Source organism: Dipodomys spectabilis, unplaced genomic scaffold (assembly GCF_019054845.1).
Source record: "Dipodomys spectabilis isolate Male_0828 unplaced genomic scaffold, ASM1905484v1 ptg000004l, whole genome shotgun sequence".
NCBI classification, from domain to species: domain Eukaryota; kingdom Metazoa; phylum Chordata; class Mammalia; order Rodentia; family Heteromyidae; genus Dipodomys; species Dipodomys spectabilis.
Genome location: NW_024870681.1, coordinates 11,471,537 through 11,488,408, shown reverse-complemented (window position 1 = coordinate 11,488,408; position 16,872 = coordinate 11,471,537). Strand labels below are relative to the sequence as shown.

Genomic DNA, 16,872 nt, shown 5'->3' with positions numbered 1-16,872 from the left:
TATTACAGACAGTTTTGCTAGATTGGGTAATTAAGATGCATGGTCAAACCCCATTTCTGCTTAAAATATGAGAGTTCTAGAGGGTAGACTTCAATGTTAAGGGTGTTTAACTCTAGCTGACAGAGTTATAGAAGATCGTTGCTTTTCTCTACATATTTTCTAGCATTTGTACTCTTCTCCCCCCATAAGCATATATTAGTTTTCAAACTAGAATAAAAAAACAAAAATGTTTCAAAAAAAGAAAGATTTTGGGCATGATTACATGTGTAAAAAGTTCTTAGTCCAGCGGCTGGGAAGTTGGCTCAGTGGTAGAGCGCTTGCCTTGCATGCCTGAGGCCCTGGGTTCCATTCCTCAGCACCACATAAGCAAAAAGAAAAAAAGCGGAAGTGGCGCTGTGGCTCAAGTGGTAGGGCACTAGCCTTGAGCTGAAGAGCTGAGGGACAGTGCTCAGGCCCAGAGTTCAGGCCCCACAACCGGACCAAAAAAAAAAAAGTTCTTAGTCCAAAAATGTATAAGGGGCAGAGGTATCCTCTTCTAGCTGTAGGGGATGATACTAAATTAAACCCCTGCTGTCCAATCAGGACCCTGTCCTAGTTCCCAGAAGGATCTTGAGGACAAGGGAGGGATGCCTTCCCAAGTCAGTGGCAGGGGGGGCTGGGAGGAATGTCAGGAGAACCCTAAATTGCCAGTGAGTGTGACTCAAGAGTTCTTGATGCCCTAGCTTCTGAGCCTGGTACCCACGTGTCAGAGATAATGCGGATATTGTAGGTGCCACAGAAAACATTTCTCTCCTCCATCTGGATCATCTGCGTTTCCTGGTTCTGGTAGGCAGTCCACAGGCTGTAGTCACTCTAATGAGAGAATACATGAAGTCAAGTGTGGCTTCAACTTTACCCAGGGTACCATATACCCCTATTAGGCTCCCCTGGCATGGGCACAAGCATGGTGGTTTTGTGTGTGTGTGTGTGTGTGTGTGGCAGGGGAGGGTTCTTCCTTTTAAGGCGTTGGCTGCTGCTTTGTAGTGATAGGGAATAACTCAGGAATAGGCACCAAAGTAACCTGTTCATGGTTAGCTCAATCAGAAGTCCTACTTCATCTTTTACCTCTGCATTTTCTGCACCTTCTGGTTCTATAAACCTTCAAGGGTGGATTTCAAATGATGCCCAGAACACTTTTCTGAAAATGACTTCACAAAGGGTATGTTCACAACATAAAACCACAGGTACCCCATGCCCAGACCCATGACCGAAATCAGGTTTCATGTTTGTATACCATAGAACATAGACCTGATAGCACAAAGCCCACTGATGAGAACTTGAGCCATCAATGAGATTACTGATGCACTGGGTACACTTGCATTTCCAAGTTTTCACAAACCTATAACCTTCACTTGTCCTGAAAGCTGTCTCGAAAAGGACATTACCTACCCACAAAATATTCCTATCATTTTACAAAGGACTTATCAGAGGCTTAGGGAAGGCAAGGAAACATCATCAAGTCTCTTTGCTGCCCAGTCTTTCCTCCCTCCCTCCATCCCTCCCTCTGTCCCTACTTCCCTTCCCTCCCTCCCTCCAGCTCTTCCTACTTCCTCCTCCCTTCCCTCCCTCATTTCTATCCCTTCCCCCTCCCACCCTCCTTTCTTCTCTTCCTTCCTTTGTCCATCACAGTTTGTGAGCAGCTATGGCCATGCCAGACATGATAAATTCTGATCTAGATGGCTGAACTATACTTCCCAGTTTCATTCTTCCCAGCTGTACTCGACCCTTAAAGAGCCAGAAATAGCAAATCCCATCAAATGGCAGGAAAGAAAAGCCAGCATGAGTTTCTTGAGGCCCTTATCTTGTTTGCATCAGAGTCCTGGGAACATTTCTTCTAAAGTTTCCTTCTCAACTGTAGCCTTCTCCTCCATGCCTTTGACTTGTCCTCAGATGCCCTTGTTCCTCTACTCACACTTCTTAACACTTTTTTTTTGGTGGTGGTGGGGTGGGGTGGGGTAGAGGTTAAGACAGATCTCCCTGAATAGCTGAGGTTGGCCTCTAGCTCATGATCTTCCTGCTTCAGCTGCTCAAGTGCTGACATGAAGACACGTGTCACCACACATCATTTCTTCTTCATCTTTAACCAAGTTGAGGTGTCTCCAAGAAGAATCTGCTAACCCACCTCCTCTCAAGGGTACGAGTGGCTTTCCATATCCCAGTTTGAGTTAAATGAGGCTTTCCTAGGTTCTCCTGACACAAAGGATCCTGGGAATTCTTTGTCCCTGGCTCAGCTCCCAAGTTTTAGAGATAAAGCCATAGGGGTGAAATCATTGTGAGGGAAAAGACTCTGTTGTGTCACTAACCAACTGTAAGGTCTTGGGCAGGCTTTATACCACTTGGAGAGGAGTGATACCTATTTACTTACAGTGGAAATCAAATCAAGAGTGTACAAAACTCTACACTAATTTTATAATAAAAACCTTTAAAAAAAAAAAAAAAAAAGAATGTACAAAAGACTGCCAGCACTGAGCCTGACACACTAGGAGCAATCAGTAGGAGGTACCATGGTGAGTAGCACCCTACCCACCTCTACCCACCTCCATCTTTTCCTAAAAGACCCGGAACTGCTTAATCTTGCTATTTCCAATGTTCTGCTTCAGTACCCATCCATGTCTCTCATTTTCTGTAAGTTATACATTCCTAGAAGGCCAAGTCTTGAGATTATTTTGTTGGGTAGTTATAAATTCTATCACACAGGGAGGTATGATATTAGTTTTGACAGATTTGTAAAGAATGTGTTTCTGGTCAGCTTGTATCTCTGCTATTTAACTGGCTGAGAGACTCAGTTTCTTTATATATAAAATGGGTGTAGCAACTGGACCCTCTGGACAGGCTGCAAGTTCTTCAGTACTTCATACTCCACTTTCTTTTACTGATCACTGCCAACCAATCTCTTATCTGCGTGATCTGCTCAGCTTCCAAAGATATAAGAGCTAAGTGACCTTGCTCAGATTCTAAGTGTTACCACATATCTTTCTTATGGGATACTAAAATTAAACCATCCCTCATTAAGTTTCCTTTGGTGACCAACCAAGAGAATACATGCCAAAGTAAAAGGATCTTCAGCAGAGAGGAGGGTGTGGGAATCTAATGGTCTTAGGAATCATTGTCATGCTGGGACAATTAGGGCATAATGTTCCAAGAGTGTACTCATTACTCTTCTTTATTACAGCCTAAGCATTGCTGGGAAGATCTACACTTAATTCATTTTTCTCTTCCATCCAATAAGCAGAATGGACTACTCTCATTTCTGAGCAGCAAACTCAAGAAACCTCAAGATGAGTGGAGCTGGGTTGAGGAGAATTCCAGCTATGGTTGACATCATTCCTGGCCTCTGAATTCTCCACTAGGTATCGAATTGGTGCCTTGCACATAGAATCTTAAGAAGACAACCCAATTAATCTGCTCATCCAGCAGATGGAGACATCAAGTTTAATGGAGGGGAAGTAGATTGCATGATACAGAGCTCTCCCTAAGGGACTGGTATCTCCCATGAGCCTGTGTCCTGACTTGTGGGCTGAGTCTGGGTGTCAGCCTGAAATGACCAATAAGAACACAACACTCCCTGCTACTCATCCCAGATGCCATGGAGACCCACCTTTGTTCTCAGTTTCCACTTTGGAGTTTTCGCACGCATGCGTTTCCCATCATCTGTCATTTTAGGAACAGGGATAAGAAGCTTGTTGGCATAATTAGGATCTATTCCCTTTGTGTAGGATCCCTGGTTGGAAGAAAGAGACAGTGACTATTATGCTGGGACCGCTGCCTTCTCATATAAGCGTAGAGTGCAGCACTATTCACAATAGCCAAGGCCTAAAAGCAGCCTACTGTCTACTTACAGAAGCATGGATAAAGAAAATGTAGTATATGTACAAATGGAATACACTTAGCCATAAAGAGAAGGAGGTCCTGTCGTGCAATGATGTGGAGGATATGGAGTAAAATAAACCAATGCAGAAAAACTACCTCATCTCATTCATGTGGAATCTTTTGTTTTTGTTTTTATTGTTGTTGTTGGTGGTGGTGGACATGGGGCTTGAACTCTAGACCTGGACCTGTCCCTCAGCTCTTCAGCTCAAGGTTAGTGTTCTACCACTTGAGCCACAGCGCCACTTCGTTTTCTGGCGGTTAATTGGAGATAAGAGTTTCATGAGCTTTCTTGCCTGGGCTGGCTTCAAACTGAGATCTTCACATCTCAGCCTTCTGAGTAGCTAGGATATCAGACATGAGTGCCTGGCAACCTGCTGAAATGATTTGTCTTTATTCCTGTACTCTAGGAAGGAAAACTCATTCTTGGCACAATCTGAAAAGATGGGTAAGCTCTGCCCTGGTAAGTTTTTACCAACAATGTGTGCAGAAAAAGCAAGGAAGACAATAGTAAATTTTGGAAAAAGATTACCATGAAATGGACAGCAGTTTCTAGATGGTGGCCTGCCTTCTTCTCATTCTTTGTGATCTACCTTTGCTGAGGGAAGAAAAATCCAAGCTTCCAAGATTACTCAGTTCAGGGTTAGGCTTCAGGCAAAGTGTAAAAATGCCAGAGAAAGCCAGGTATCAGTGGCTCAAGCCTTTAATCCTAGCTACTTAGGAGGCTACTCAGGAGGATCACAGTTCAAAGCCAGCCCAGGCAAGGAAAGTCTGTGAGACTCTTATCTCTAATTAACCACCAGAAAACTGGAAGTGGTGCTGTGGCTCAAGAGGCAAAGCACTCACCTAGAGCTGAAGAGCTGAGGGACAGCGTCCAGGTCCAGAGTTCAAGCCCTATGACTGACAAAAAAAAAAAGCCAGAGAATATTGCATGTTAACCTAAATATAGGCATACTAGCATTATAAACTTCTGGGTAACATGAAGCTGATTCAGAAACTTACTTATAGCTCGTGTGTGTGTGTGTGTGTGTGTGTGTGTGTGTGTGTGTGTGTGTGTGTGTGTGTACATGTGTGCAATGAAGTTTGAATTCAGGCCTCATGCTCTTGCTTTGCTTCTTTTTTTTTTTTGCTCAAAGCTAGCCCCTACCACTCCATTTTGAGCTTTTTGCTGATCAATCAGAGATGATAGTCTCATGGATGAGATTTTACTCCCATTTCCTGCACAGAGAACGTGTTTTCTGTCTCTGTCTCTGTCTTGTTCTCTCTCTCTCTCTTAAACTCTTTGCCATCAACAAAAAAACTTTAGTAAGTCTCATGAATTTGTCTGCCTTAGGCTGGCTTCTAACCTCAATCCTCAGATCTCAGCCTCCTGAGTATCTAGAATTACAGGTATGAATGCATTCATAGTTTTCAGATTGTATGAGCTCTAACAGAACTCCTTATTGGAAAAGAGAGAATTCTCTGCTACTAAAGATTTTGTTTTGTTTGGGTTTTTGAATTTCTGGTGATGGAACTCAGGGCTATATACATGCTGGGCAAGTGGCTGTGAGGGTTTGAATGGGGTTTTCCTTTTCCTCTCTGTTCTAAAGAGACTTCTATTCCTTATCCCTGCTAGGTACACAGACAATGGGAGGACAGATGGTGAGCAATGAGAGTGCAGGCCACAAAGAGGAAATGAAGCTGGTCTTCAAACATATCCCTTCCAGATCAGAAGTACCTGCAATATGGTAATCTGGTTTTGAATGAAGGTGTGCATGGACAACTCCATCTTGACTTGCTGGGCCAGGGAGGCCCAGTGCTGGCTCACAGAGATACATTTGTTCAGGCTGTTTTTATCCAGCAGTCCTGGTAGAGGGGTAGAGGGAGAAAGATGGACCCAGAAACCTCAGAACAAGGCCAAGATGAGAGGTCTCTGAGAAGTCCCTAATCTACCCAGCATACTTAGAATGTACTTGGAGAGGTGGATGGGCAGTAGACGGATGAAGTCCCGGTATTTACTGCACCCAGAAGACAGGCGTCTGACAGCCTTCATGTCTACCAGCAGACTGCAAGGATCATCCTCTAGTTTAAGCATGCATGATTTTTTAGGCAGCAGCTTATTCGTCTCAGAAATACAATGGAATAAGTTCTTGTGTTGTCTACCTAGAGGAAAGCCAGAGATGGTTGCGTGGTTGAGTTCTCTGCAGAAATCCCAGGATCAGAACAAATCCTCAGCAAAACTCAGTCCTCAGAAACAACGCTTCTTGAGTTTATCATTAGGTAAATTACCCCCACTGATTTTTTTCAATTCTCCCACATGAAAATAGAATCTCCTGAATCAAATCCACAAGTACTTTTTAGCCTTCTCAGATAAAGATGTCTATAGTAGCCAAGTCTGAAATGGCATCATGTCTGGAATTTCCTTGAAAATACTCAAACAAGAAAAAAATTAAATAATTTCAAAAAGGGAAGATGGGTAAGATTGGTAGGAATCCGGATGTGGCTCAGTGGTAGAGCACTTCCCTAGCAAGTATGAGGTCCTGAGTTCAACCCCTCACACAATAATAAAAACAATAACAATAATAATGGCATTATTATTTTTCGGTGCTGGCAACTCATGCCTATAATCCTAGCTATTTAGGAGGCTAAAATCTGCAAATTGCTTTGTAAAGCCAGCCCAAGCAGGAAAGTTGGTAAGACTTTTATTTCCAATTGATTACCAAAAAGCTGGAAGTGAAGCTGTGCCTCAAGTGGTAGAATGCTAGTCATGAGTGAGAAAGCTGAGGGACAGTGAAAAAGAAGAAGAGGAAGAAGGAGGAGGAGGAGGAGGAGGAGGAGGAATGACAAGACACTGATTATTGTTAAAGCTGAATGATGGTTCTATACGAAGTTATTATACTGTTTTATCCACTTTAAAAATTTGAAAATTTCCATGTAGAAAGCATTTTAGGCTATGCACCAGTTCCTCATACCTGTAACCTTAGGTACTTAAGAAACTGAGATAGGGAATATCAAAGTTTGAGGCCAGCCTGGCTAGAAAAGTTCTTGAAGACCTCCTCTGACTTGAAAGCTGTTCAAGTGGCACATGCCTGTTATCTTAGGTACAATGGAAAGCCTAAAACAAGCATATGACAGCCCAGGCATGTGCCCAGGAAGGAAGTGTGACTTTCTCAAAAACAACCACTGCAAAAAAAAAAAAAAAAAGCTTGGAGCTGTGACTTAGATGTAGAGCACTTGCTAGCAAGTGTGAGGCCCTAACTTCAAACCCCAGTACACATAAAAACAAAATCAACAAAACCAAACAAAAAACAGTATTTTAGAATCTACATTTTGTGTTTCCTATGGTTATTTCATGAACACTCACATACCATATTTTTGTCAATCATAAACCACATGTTTGATGGTAAGCATACCACATAGCCTAGGTTTGTAGGCATTTTCCTGTCATTAAGTAAGTCATGAGTGTATGTCTTGCCTTAGAAAAAATTGAAGGAAAGCCTTGAGAGACCATGTTCCCTACTCCTTAATTTCCTCTTGAAGACTAAATCAAATGTCCCAAGTGAGGTAGACCCTAGAGGTAGCCACCATTCTGGAGCTTAATGGATTAAGGCCTGGAGCCGATATAAAAGGGAGCTCTTGAAAGTTTCCTTTCTAATCTCTAGACCAGGTGTATTGTGGAGGCACTATGGTAGAAAGGCAAAAACATGACCAATTTTTTTAATCCTGCCTTTCTCCTTACCACCTGTGAGAGTTAAATGAGAAAAAGAAGAAGAAAAGAATATCAAAGAACCCAACAATTGTAGATGCCAAATGAATGGTAGTCTCCAAAATCATATACCCCCCCCCCCAGATTCTATTGCTTTTTCAGTCCCCCTAACTCTACGGAGACTTCCCAATTTCATATATACTAAGACTTTCAGATTTACAAGGGTTATGCACACTCCCCCACACAGAAAACAAGAAGAAGAAGAAGAAGAAGGAGAAGGAGAAGGAGAAGGAGAAGGAGAAGGAGAAGGAGAAGGAGAAGGAGAAGAAGAAGAAGACGATACCCTATAATCTATTGTAAATTCAAAAGAAATCCTAAGGCAAATTATTATATGTTTTCTGATATAGCATGTGGTTTGGTTCCAACAAGCCCATCATAAAATTAAAAAAAAACTGTAAGTTGAACCATTTAAGTCAGGCACTGTCCACTGAAGTCTGTGTGTGTGTGTGTGTGTGTGTGTGTCTAATAGTTGATTTACCAGTTACTATTCCCAGATCTCCAAGCATGACTTACCAGTTACTTTTCCCACATCTCCAAGCGTGTCTTTTTTTGCTGAAGTTCTACGCAAGGGGAATGACATAGATCTGGGTTTAGTTGCCCAATACACATGTGGAAACTCAGATATGGTGGTGTAACCTTTCTTAGGGAAAAACACCATATCAATGGAGTCTGGATGGAGCACTGGAAAACAAAAACCAAGACAAGGTGGCTTTTCTAGCAAGTGTGTGGAGGAAAATGAGGTCAAGAGAGAAATGGTTTAATTATTCCTTATTTCTTTTTTTTTTTTTTTGCCAGTCCTAGGCTTGAACTCTAGGTCTGGGCGCTGTCCCTCAGCTCTTCAGCTCAAGGCAAGCACGCTACCACTTGAGCCACAGCGCCACTTCTGGCTTTTTCTGCTTATGTGGTGCTGAGGAATCGAACCCAGGGCCTCATGCATGCAAGGCAAGCACTCTGCCACTGAGCCACCTTCCCAGCCCCCTTATTTCTTTTAAATATAGTTGCCTTTTGTATCTGAAGGGTCTATCTCCTTAGGCTCAAGCAATCACACACTGACAATATAAAGAAAAAATTCATCTGTGCATTTTCATCATTTTTCTAAACACTACAGTTTAGCAACTATGACATTTGTAGTGGATTTGGCATTGTAAGTGATCTAGAGATGATTTAAAGCATATGAGGGGATTGGACAGTCTAAGCAAATACTATATCATTTTATATAAGGTACTTGAGTAGCCATGGATTTTGGTATCCAAATGGAGCCCTAAAAATAATTCCTCACAACTATACATACAAAATTGATTTGGCAAAACTATACATACAAAATAAATTTGGGAAGTTGTATCTGTTTTTATTTGGGGACTTTGAGTTACTATGGAAAAATCTCAGAAAACTTCAACTGGTTAAACTTTGCCAGGCAATCCAAGATGCAAAATCCATTAGAGTTCTATATGAAAGGAGAAAAATCATGAATGGGAGCTACGAGAAGAATTGCTTCTCTGAAGTTCTCTCTGAGTTTCCTTTAAAGATATGAATTAAACCAGGCACTGTTGGCTCACATCTGTAGTTGTTACTCGGGAGGCTAAGGTTCAAGGATTGTGGTCTAAAAGCAGCTCGGGCAGGAAAGTTAATGAGACTCTTATCTCCAATTAACTACCAAAAGGTAGGAAGTGAGGCTGTGGCTCAAGTGGCAGAGCACCAGACTTGAGCAATAAAGCTAAAGTACAACCCCCAGGCTTTGAGTTCAAGCCCCAAAGCAGCAAAACAAATACATAAATTAGTAGTAATTTTTTTTAAAGGACCTAGTCTTACACTCTGAACACTTTCCAGTCATCTAAACTGGTATCCACCTGCAGTCCTGAATTCTTGCTTTCTTACCTTTGGGGGCATTCTGATCTCACTCTCTATGGACTTGTTTACCTGAGACCTTGTTCCACTCTCTCAGAAACAGGACTCTGATCACACTCGCAGCAGTGAGCAGCAGTTTTTCATTGCACATCTGCAGCAGGAAGACAGTAAAATTTGCCTTGGTCCAGTAGGTGCTGTCGCAAAACCAGTACAAGATCTCCTTCATCTTCTCCTCTGCGGTTTTCTCCAACAACTGGTTCAAGGAGGACTTCACAGACTTCTCCTTCTTCCTCTCCAGCCTGCTGAGGGAGATCCGGGATCTATTATAGATAAAATCCTTTCCCTGAGTGGTCTGCAGGATATTTTGGAAATAGTGTAGTAAGTATAAGCTATTTAACTGAAGTAGAATGCTAACTAGAAACCTCCTCTGTGTCATGTCGCTGACCCTTTGGAACCACTCTTTAGTAGAAAAGATCTTCCATGCTAAGATACACGTTTCACACTTCTGGCACAGAGGGATCGAATCATTTCCCTTTTGACAACGAAAATAAGGGGTTTGCTTAAGATTCGGTTCCATGTTTTCCAGGAGCCTGAGATAATCAGTTCATTTTATCCTTGCCAGTTAGCAACACCACCAAACACCAAAGTGACAGGAGAAGTGGAGAAATGTCCTAATCAAGCCTTTCTATTATAAATAAATGAGGGAAAGAAAAAAAAAAGCCACGGCAATGGGCAGAAAACTTATCTGTCCTAGAAACTGCCAGTAGAAGTCTGGCTTTCTGTACAGAACTCCTTGGAAACGTAACTTTACCGTAAATCTTCTAAACTTAGCACTGTGTAATTGGAGGCAGTTGCTGTATATGCTGAAAGAGTGGTTCATCTCATTTCTAGAAGAATGTTTTTTAGTCAAATCTAAGTAAAAAAATCATGGAGACTGGTGTTGAGCTTCAGTTGCTTATCAATAACTTGAATATTCAAGAATATAAACAGATATAAGTTCATTATATTTATATTTGTTCAGTTATATGGTAGATATCCCAAAAGTCCTGAATATGTTTATATTGTCTTGTCATCAAAGTAAAATCACAAATTTTTATTATAAATTTAGGCTGGTTAACTGATTCAGAATGATAATCAGAAATCTCTGCTGATCTTTAAAATTAAGTCTGCATGTTATTTTAGCTCCTAGCCATTGGGATATTGCTTAAAGCCCTTCTGTTGATTGTACTGGAACATATCTGATATATGCTTATGCTTGTACATACACACACATATATATGATATACGTAACAAAAGCTATTTTATACATATGCACATTTTAACATGGACATATTCCACTCATATTCTAATTCTCCTCTTCTAACTTTATAAACTCCTTCACAAACAACACATTGGAAATTTTAATCATTAAAATAATGCCCCTGGAGCCTGGCGCTGGTGGCTCACGCCTGTAATCCTAGCTACTCAGGAGGCTAAGATCTGAGGATCATGGTTCAAAGCCAGCCCGGGCAGATAAGTCCGGGCTGGACTTATCTTATCTTCAATTAACCACTCAAAACCCAGAAGTGGCCCTGTGGCTCAAGTGGTAGAGTGCTCCCCTTGAGCACAAAGAGGCTCAGGGACAGCTCCCAAGGCCCTGAGTTCAGGCTCCACAACCAGAAAAAAAAAAAAAAAAGCAATGATTGTAATAACCCGTGAGGACCCAATAATCAGCAGGGCCCCAATAGTCAGCGTGGCTCCTGGCTCCATGGTCTGGGCCTGCTGCAGGGTGCGGGACATCAAAAGGCCAGCCTCCAGCTCTACAAACCAGGCCACAGCGGCTGACGTCACTGCCCCAGGCATGCAGCCGAAGGGGGCGGGGAACGCCGCTGAAAGGGGCGGGGAATGCCACTGAAAGGGGCGGGGCATACTACTGGAGGCGGTGGGGTGTCGAGCCCCACAGGGCCAGCTGCCTATTGGGGAGGAACATGATTGGCAGTTTGAAACCATTAGGAGGGGAGCCTATCTGGGTGTATACAGCTTTGGAGGTCTGAGGTTGGGAGGTTTGCAGACCAACTAATTTGGTGGTTTTTCAGACCAACTAATAAGGGTCGGGGCTGCCTATTGGAGGCTTAGAGGTTTGGTGGTTGAGGCTGCTCTTGGTTCTGGGTATCTAGCCCAGGACAAGGTAGTCTCAGGACCCCCTTTCTGGTGTAAATAGTGTAAATAAACTTCTTTTGCTCACCTTTCACTGTGCCTCGATGGATTGTCTTGCTCTCCGGAGGTCATAAGTATGATAACAAGACAATGTAATAAAAACATATCAATTTGGTTTTTCTCTCAAAAAAAATCTTCTTGTTCTACATTCACCCTTCTTCCTATGATGCTATCAATAGTTCAGACTCAGTTTGACCTGGAATGACTGACATCTTGGAAAGTAAAACTATAGACCTAAAGAACTACTATATTGTTAGTGAGATTGTTATTTTGAGCAAGCAATCCTAGTCCACTACAATATGTAGGTAATATGCATTCTATATTGAAATGGATGTAAAATATGTATGGGTATGGGTAGTTTTTAAAACAAAAAATGACACAAAAATGTAAGTCTAACCTGTTTTTTGTTTTTTTTTGGGGGGGGGTCTGGTTGTAGGGCCTGAACTCTGGGCCTGGGCGCTGTCCCTCAGCTCTTCAGCTCAAGGCTAGCCCTCTACCACTTGAGCCACAGCACCACTTCTGGCTTTTTTCTTATGTGGTGCTGAGGAATCGAACCCAGGGCCTCATGCATGCAAGGCAAGCGCTCTACCACTGAGCCACCTTCCCAGCCCAGTCTAACCTGTTTTATGAGAGTTTTACTCTTTGGCTCTGGTTTATGATACATTCGGAAGTTATTTAAGGCTACCAATGACTACCAGTCTGCAGTTTGACCAAGACTATACATACTTCTTGCCCCTACTTCAATTCTTCTATTTAGAGTTTGTCAGACACCAGTGGCTCATACCTGTAATCCTAGCTGCTTAGGAGGCTGGGTCTAAGGATTACAGTTTGAAGTCATTCTGTGCAGAAATGTCCTCCAGCTTATCTCCAATTAGCAGCAAAAAAGCTGAATTAGAGCTGTGCTTTAAGTCGCAGAGTACAAGCTGTAGGCAAGCAAACTGAACAAGAATTTGAGGTCCGGAGTTAAAGCACCATTAGGGAGGGAAAGAGGGAGGAAATGAGGAAGAAAGGAAGGATGTCAGGGTCATGCCAGACCCTGAAGGGCTAAAATATTCACTTTCCTTCTTCTGTGGCCATGTGTTATTAAATGGATCTCCTCTCTCAGCCCTCTGTATCTTTATTGGCATGTTGGGATGGGTGATAGGAACCAAACCTGTTAGGACTCCTGAAGCCAAAGCTTTTGCTCTGAAATGTCTGCTGCAATACAGGTCAAGAGTATCCCTAAACCTTCCAAAATCTAAAACATTTTGAGCATTCACATTACATCACAAGTGGAAAATTTACATCATAAAACTTTATTTCATGCACAAAATTATTTAAAATATAGTATGTAATCACTTTCAGAGTATGTGTTTAAGTGAAATCTGTGTTTGGACTTGGGCCTGTCCATAAGAAACCTCATTGTGTATGTTCAAAGATTCCAAAATGTAAATATTTGAAATCTGACACACTTCTAGTTAGGAATAAGGGTCCCTCAACCTATAAGACACTTGTTGGCAAAGGTAAACAAAGAGAAGCTGTTATTCACGAGGAGACAGTGAGTTTCCAAGTCACTTATTTGTGATTTTATTTATTTTTTTTTGTTGCACATGGGGCTTGAACTCTGGGCTTGGGTGCTGTCCCTGCACTCTTCAGCTCAAGGCAATTGCTCTACCACTTGAGCCACAGTGCCCCTTCCAGTTTTCTAGTGGTTTATTGAAGGTAAGAGTCTCACGGACTTTCCTGCTTGGGCTGGCTTTGAACTATGATCCTCAGATCTCAGCCTCCTGAGTAGTTCAGATTACAGGTGTGAGCCACCGTTGCCCGGCTTGTCGGTGATTTTAAAGGAGCAGGTGGTGAAACAAAGGTATTTAAAGTCAACTTAAAGGAAAACGGAATACCAAAGGAGTAATAATTTACTTAAAAAAGAAAAAAAAAAGTTCCTTTGGCTCATTTAGAGACTCCAGTCTAAGATCAGGCAGACTCACTGCTTTGGCCTCTGGTGGGGGGGCACCAGATAACAATGGTATGAAGGACCAGACAGAGCAAACTGCCCACTTCATGAGCCAGGAAGCAGAGAAAAGAAGGAAGGGGCTGGGAATGTGGCTTAGTGGTAGAATGCTTGCCTAGCATGCATGAAGCCCTCAGTACCACAGAAACTGAAAAAGCCGGAAGTGGCACTGTGGCTCAAGTGGTAGAGTGCTAGCCTTGAGCAAAAGAAATTCAGGGACAGTGCCCAGAACCTCAGTTCAAGCCCCAGGACTAGTGTGGTAGTGGGGAGAAAGAGGGGGGAGGAAGGAGGGACTGATGCCTGATAACCCCCTTGTAGGGCACCCCCCCACCCACACAATGACCTAGGGATCTCCCACCAGGCCCCACCTCTTAAAGGTTCTACCACATCCCAACAGGTCCATCCTGGGGGCCAAGCTTGCAATATATGGAACCTGGGGAGGGGGCATTCATTCAAATAAAATTGAGAATAATATTCTCAAGAAGGTAGGACATTCTCAAGGAGGTAGGGTACAGCTAGGTGGCAAGCAGTACAGGAAAACTTAATGCCAACTGTACAGAAGTTGAGAGGTCCATTATAAAAGTTGTAAGGCTGCCCAGTTTAATCTCTCAACAATGCTTTCCCTTGTCTTTTCCACCCTGGGTTGAGGCAGTGACAAGGCCTTCACCAGATGTAAACTCCCTTGACCTTGGACTTCCCAGCCTCCAAAAATGTAAAAATAAATAGAGTTTATTTGTTTATTTATGAATAAAATAACTTTACCTTCTTTATAACTTACCCAGTCACTGGTAGTCTGTTATAGCAATACAAAATTGACTAAGATAAAGGGATAAGGGCTCCATGGCTGAGCCAATATTGGTATCTGGTCATTTCATTGTGATTCACTGGATAATGTAGGACTCAATGACATTCCTGGAAGAGAATTCACTTGGATTTCCAAAAGTTGGGACAAAAATAAATTAGTAGTTAAAAGTACATTCTGACCGGTTTAGTCATGGAATAAAAATAATTTGTCACCAAAGCAAGCTCCTGATGAATTCAGGTTCATTTCTATTTTTTTATTTTAGGCAAATCTACACAATGGAAGAGAACATAAGAGCCAGAGGGAAATGCCAGGAGGCCTATAAAATAGGCCTTTGTTCTCTCTTTTTGCTTTTTCTTTCCTTATTTTTGTTTTTAGTTTTGAAACAAAGAAAAAGAAAAATGATATACATGTCCATCATTTGAGACAATGACAGAAAAAAAACAAATAGGCCCAACTCTTTTTTGTTTTATTCCCTACTCCCTCACTTAGGCCCAACTCTTTATTTTGCCCTTGAACTATTTTATCAAAAAGGACTTATAACCTGAAAACAGACAAAAAAATAATTAAAAGGCAAATTAAGTTCAAACTAGGTAAGGAGACATCTAAATAGTTGTTCTTACATGAGCTACAGTATTCTGTCCTAGCCAAATTGTACCTTTGGGCACTGACGCACTTTATCTTCATGATTATGTATCAAGTAGAAATCTTTGAGAAATCAGAAAATTGTAGAGAATGAGAACAGACAAAATTGCCTTGATTTTTCACACACATACACACACACACACACACACACACACACACACACACACACACACATACCCCACAAACACAGAAACAGTTTCTAGAAACAATAGACCAGTAAATTTGGCATTAATCCATATAGAATTCTTTCTAAGTTGTCCATCAAATATTCCGTGAGATTAAGAAAATGGCAAGCACTAATAATCCCACAGATTCAGTTAAAAACAAAGCAGGATTTCGAACGAGCCAGAAGAATCTTAAATGTTCTCACTCCTAAGAAATAAATTATCCTCATTTGATCATTATGTATTGCATATATGTCTTAAAATATCACATTGGCCCCCATTACTGTGTATAATTATAATATATCAATTAAAGATAAAAATTTCTTGGGGGGGGGGGGCTGGGAAGGTGGCTTAGTGGTAGAGTGCTTGCCTTGCATGCTCGAGGCCCTGGGTTCAATTCCTCAGCACCATATAAGCAAAAAGAAAAAAGCCGGAAGTGGTGCTGTGGCTCAAGTGGTAGAGCGCTAGCCTTGAGCTGAAGAGCTGAGGGACAGCGCCCAGGCCCAGAGTTCAGGCCCCACGACCGGACCCAAAAAAAAAAAAAAAAATTTCTGGGGGGGAGCAGGAGAGGGATGAGTGAGAATGTTAAAGGGGTGACATTGATCAAGATATATTTGATTTATAAACTGCTTTGTTAAATGGCAACTCCTTTCTACAACTACTTGAAGATAATAAAAAATAATAAAAACGGATCAAATGTATGGAATAGCTCTTTGAAAAATCTGAAAGTTGAAACAGAAGAGCCAAGAAAGCATGGTATATTGTTAAATATACCATACTTTCTGAAAAAATAATTAAACATTTGTAAAAACAAGAAGAAAAAATCAAGACAAGCCAAATGAATACCATTTTCTGTTTTAAGAATATTAACAGATTAAAGAAATTCAGACAGATCATGCAATTGTTTCTAACACATTTATAAGATTATTTCTTTGTCGCTTTGTATGTCCCTCCCCCACAGTATAACCCCTGCTTTCACTGTATTTGATGTCGGTATAATTTGTGGAGGGGAAGGGGAAAAACAAATCATTTAAATAGGGACACAGGTGGACCCATTGCAACAATGAGATGTCCAAGTCGTTATGTCGAAAACAAACTTTACAACTTTGGTGGGGGGGGGGGGGAGGATTGGGGGGGGGGGGGAGGATGAGAAGGGATGGGAAGGGGAAACAAAGGAGGAGGCTACAATGCTTGATAAGAAATGTTTATCTTGCCCATGTAATTGTAACCTCTCTGTACAGTATTTTCACAATAAAAAAAATCATTGGGACAAAAAAAAAAAGAAATTCAGACAGAGCATATATTGAGTTTTGCCATGTAGAAAGTCCCTCATTATGATCAGTGGAGAAAGGAAGAAAAGGTCAACTACCCCATTGTATATCATTCTATCAATGAATAACTTGTATAATTAAACCTAAAAGATATTGACTGAGTGTTGCAAGACTGGATTTGGCCCTACCCTAATCAATGTACACATAACCAAGGTTCAGACTTAAGAAGAAAAGACTGTGGATTTGGCAGGTAACATTAGGCTGGGAAGGAAAGCTAACATACTGGAAGCAGAATCATGAGTCTTAAA

At 41.7% G+C, this 16,872-nt stretch overlaps 1 protein-coding gene across 1 annotated transcript in view; it reads right to left on the bottom strand.

The window, feature by feature from the left end:
* Positions 1–11,338, bottom strand: part of Fbxw10 (F-box and WD repeat domain containing 10) — a 41,859-nt gene extending 30,521 nt beyond the window's left edge. The window contains exons 1-7 of the mRNA XM_042694534.1: positions 11,199–11,338; positions 9,569–10,086; positions 8,161–8,332; positions 5,848–6,044; positions 5,624–5,751; positions 3,638–3,760; positions 743–852 (exon numbers count right to left, since the gene is read on the bottom strand). Coding sequence (XP_042550468.1) covers positions 743–852; positions 3,638–3,760; positions 5,624–5,751; positions 5,848–6,044; positions 8,161–8,332; positions 9,569–10,086; positions 11,199–11,338 — 1,388 coding nt within the window. The remainder of the gene's footprint in view (positions 1–742; positions 853–3,637; positions 3,761–5,623; positions 5,752–5,847; positions 6,045–8,160; positions 8,333–9,568; positions 10,087–11,198) is intronic.
* Between the last annotated feature and the right edge of the window lie 5,534 nt (positions 11,339–16,872).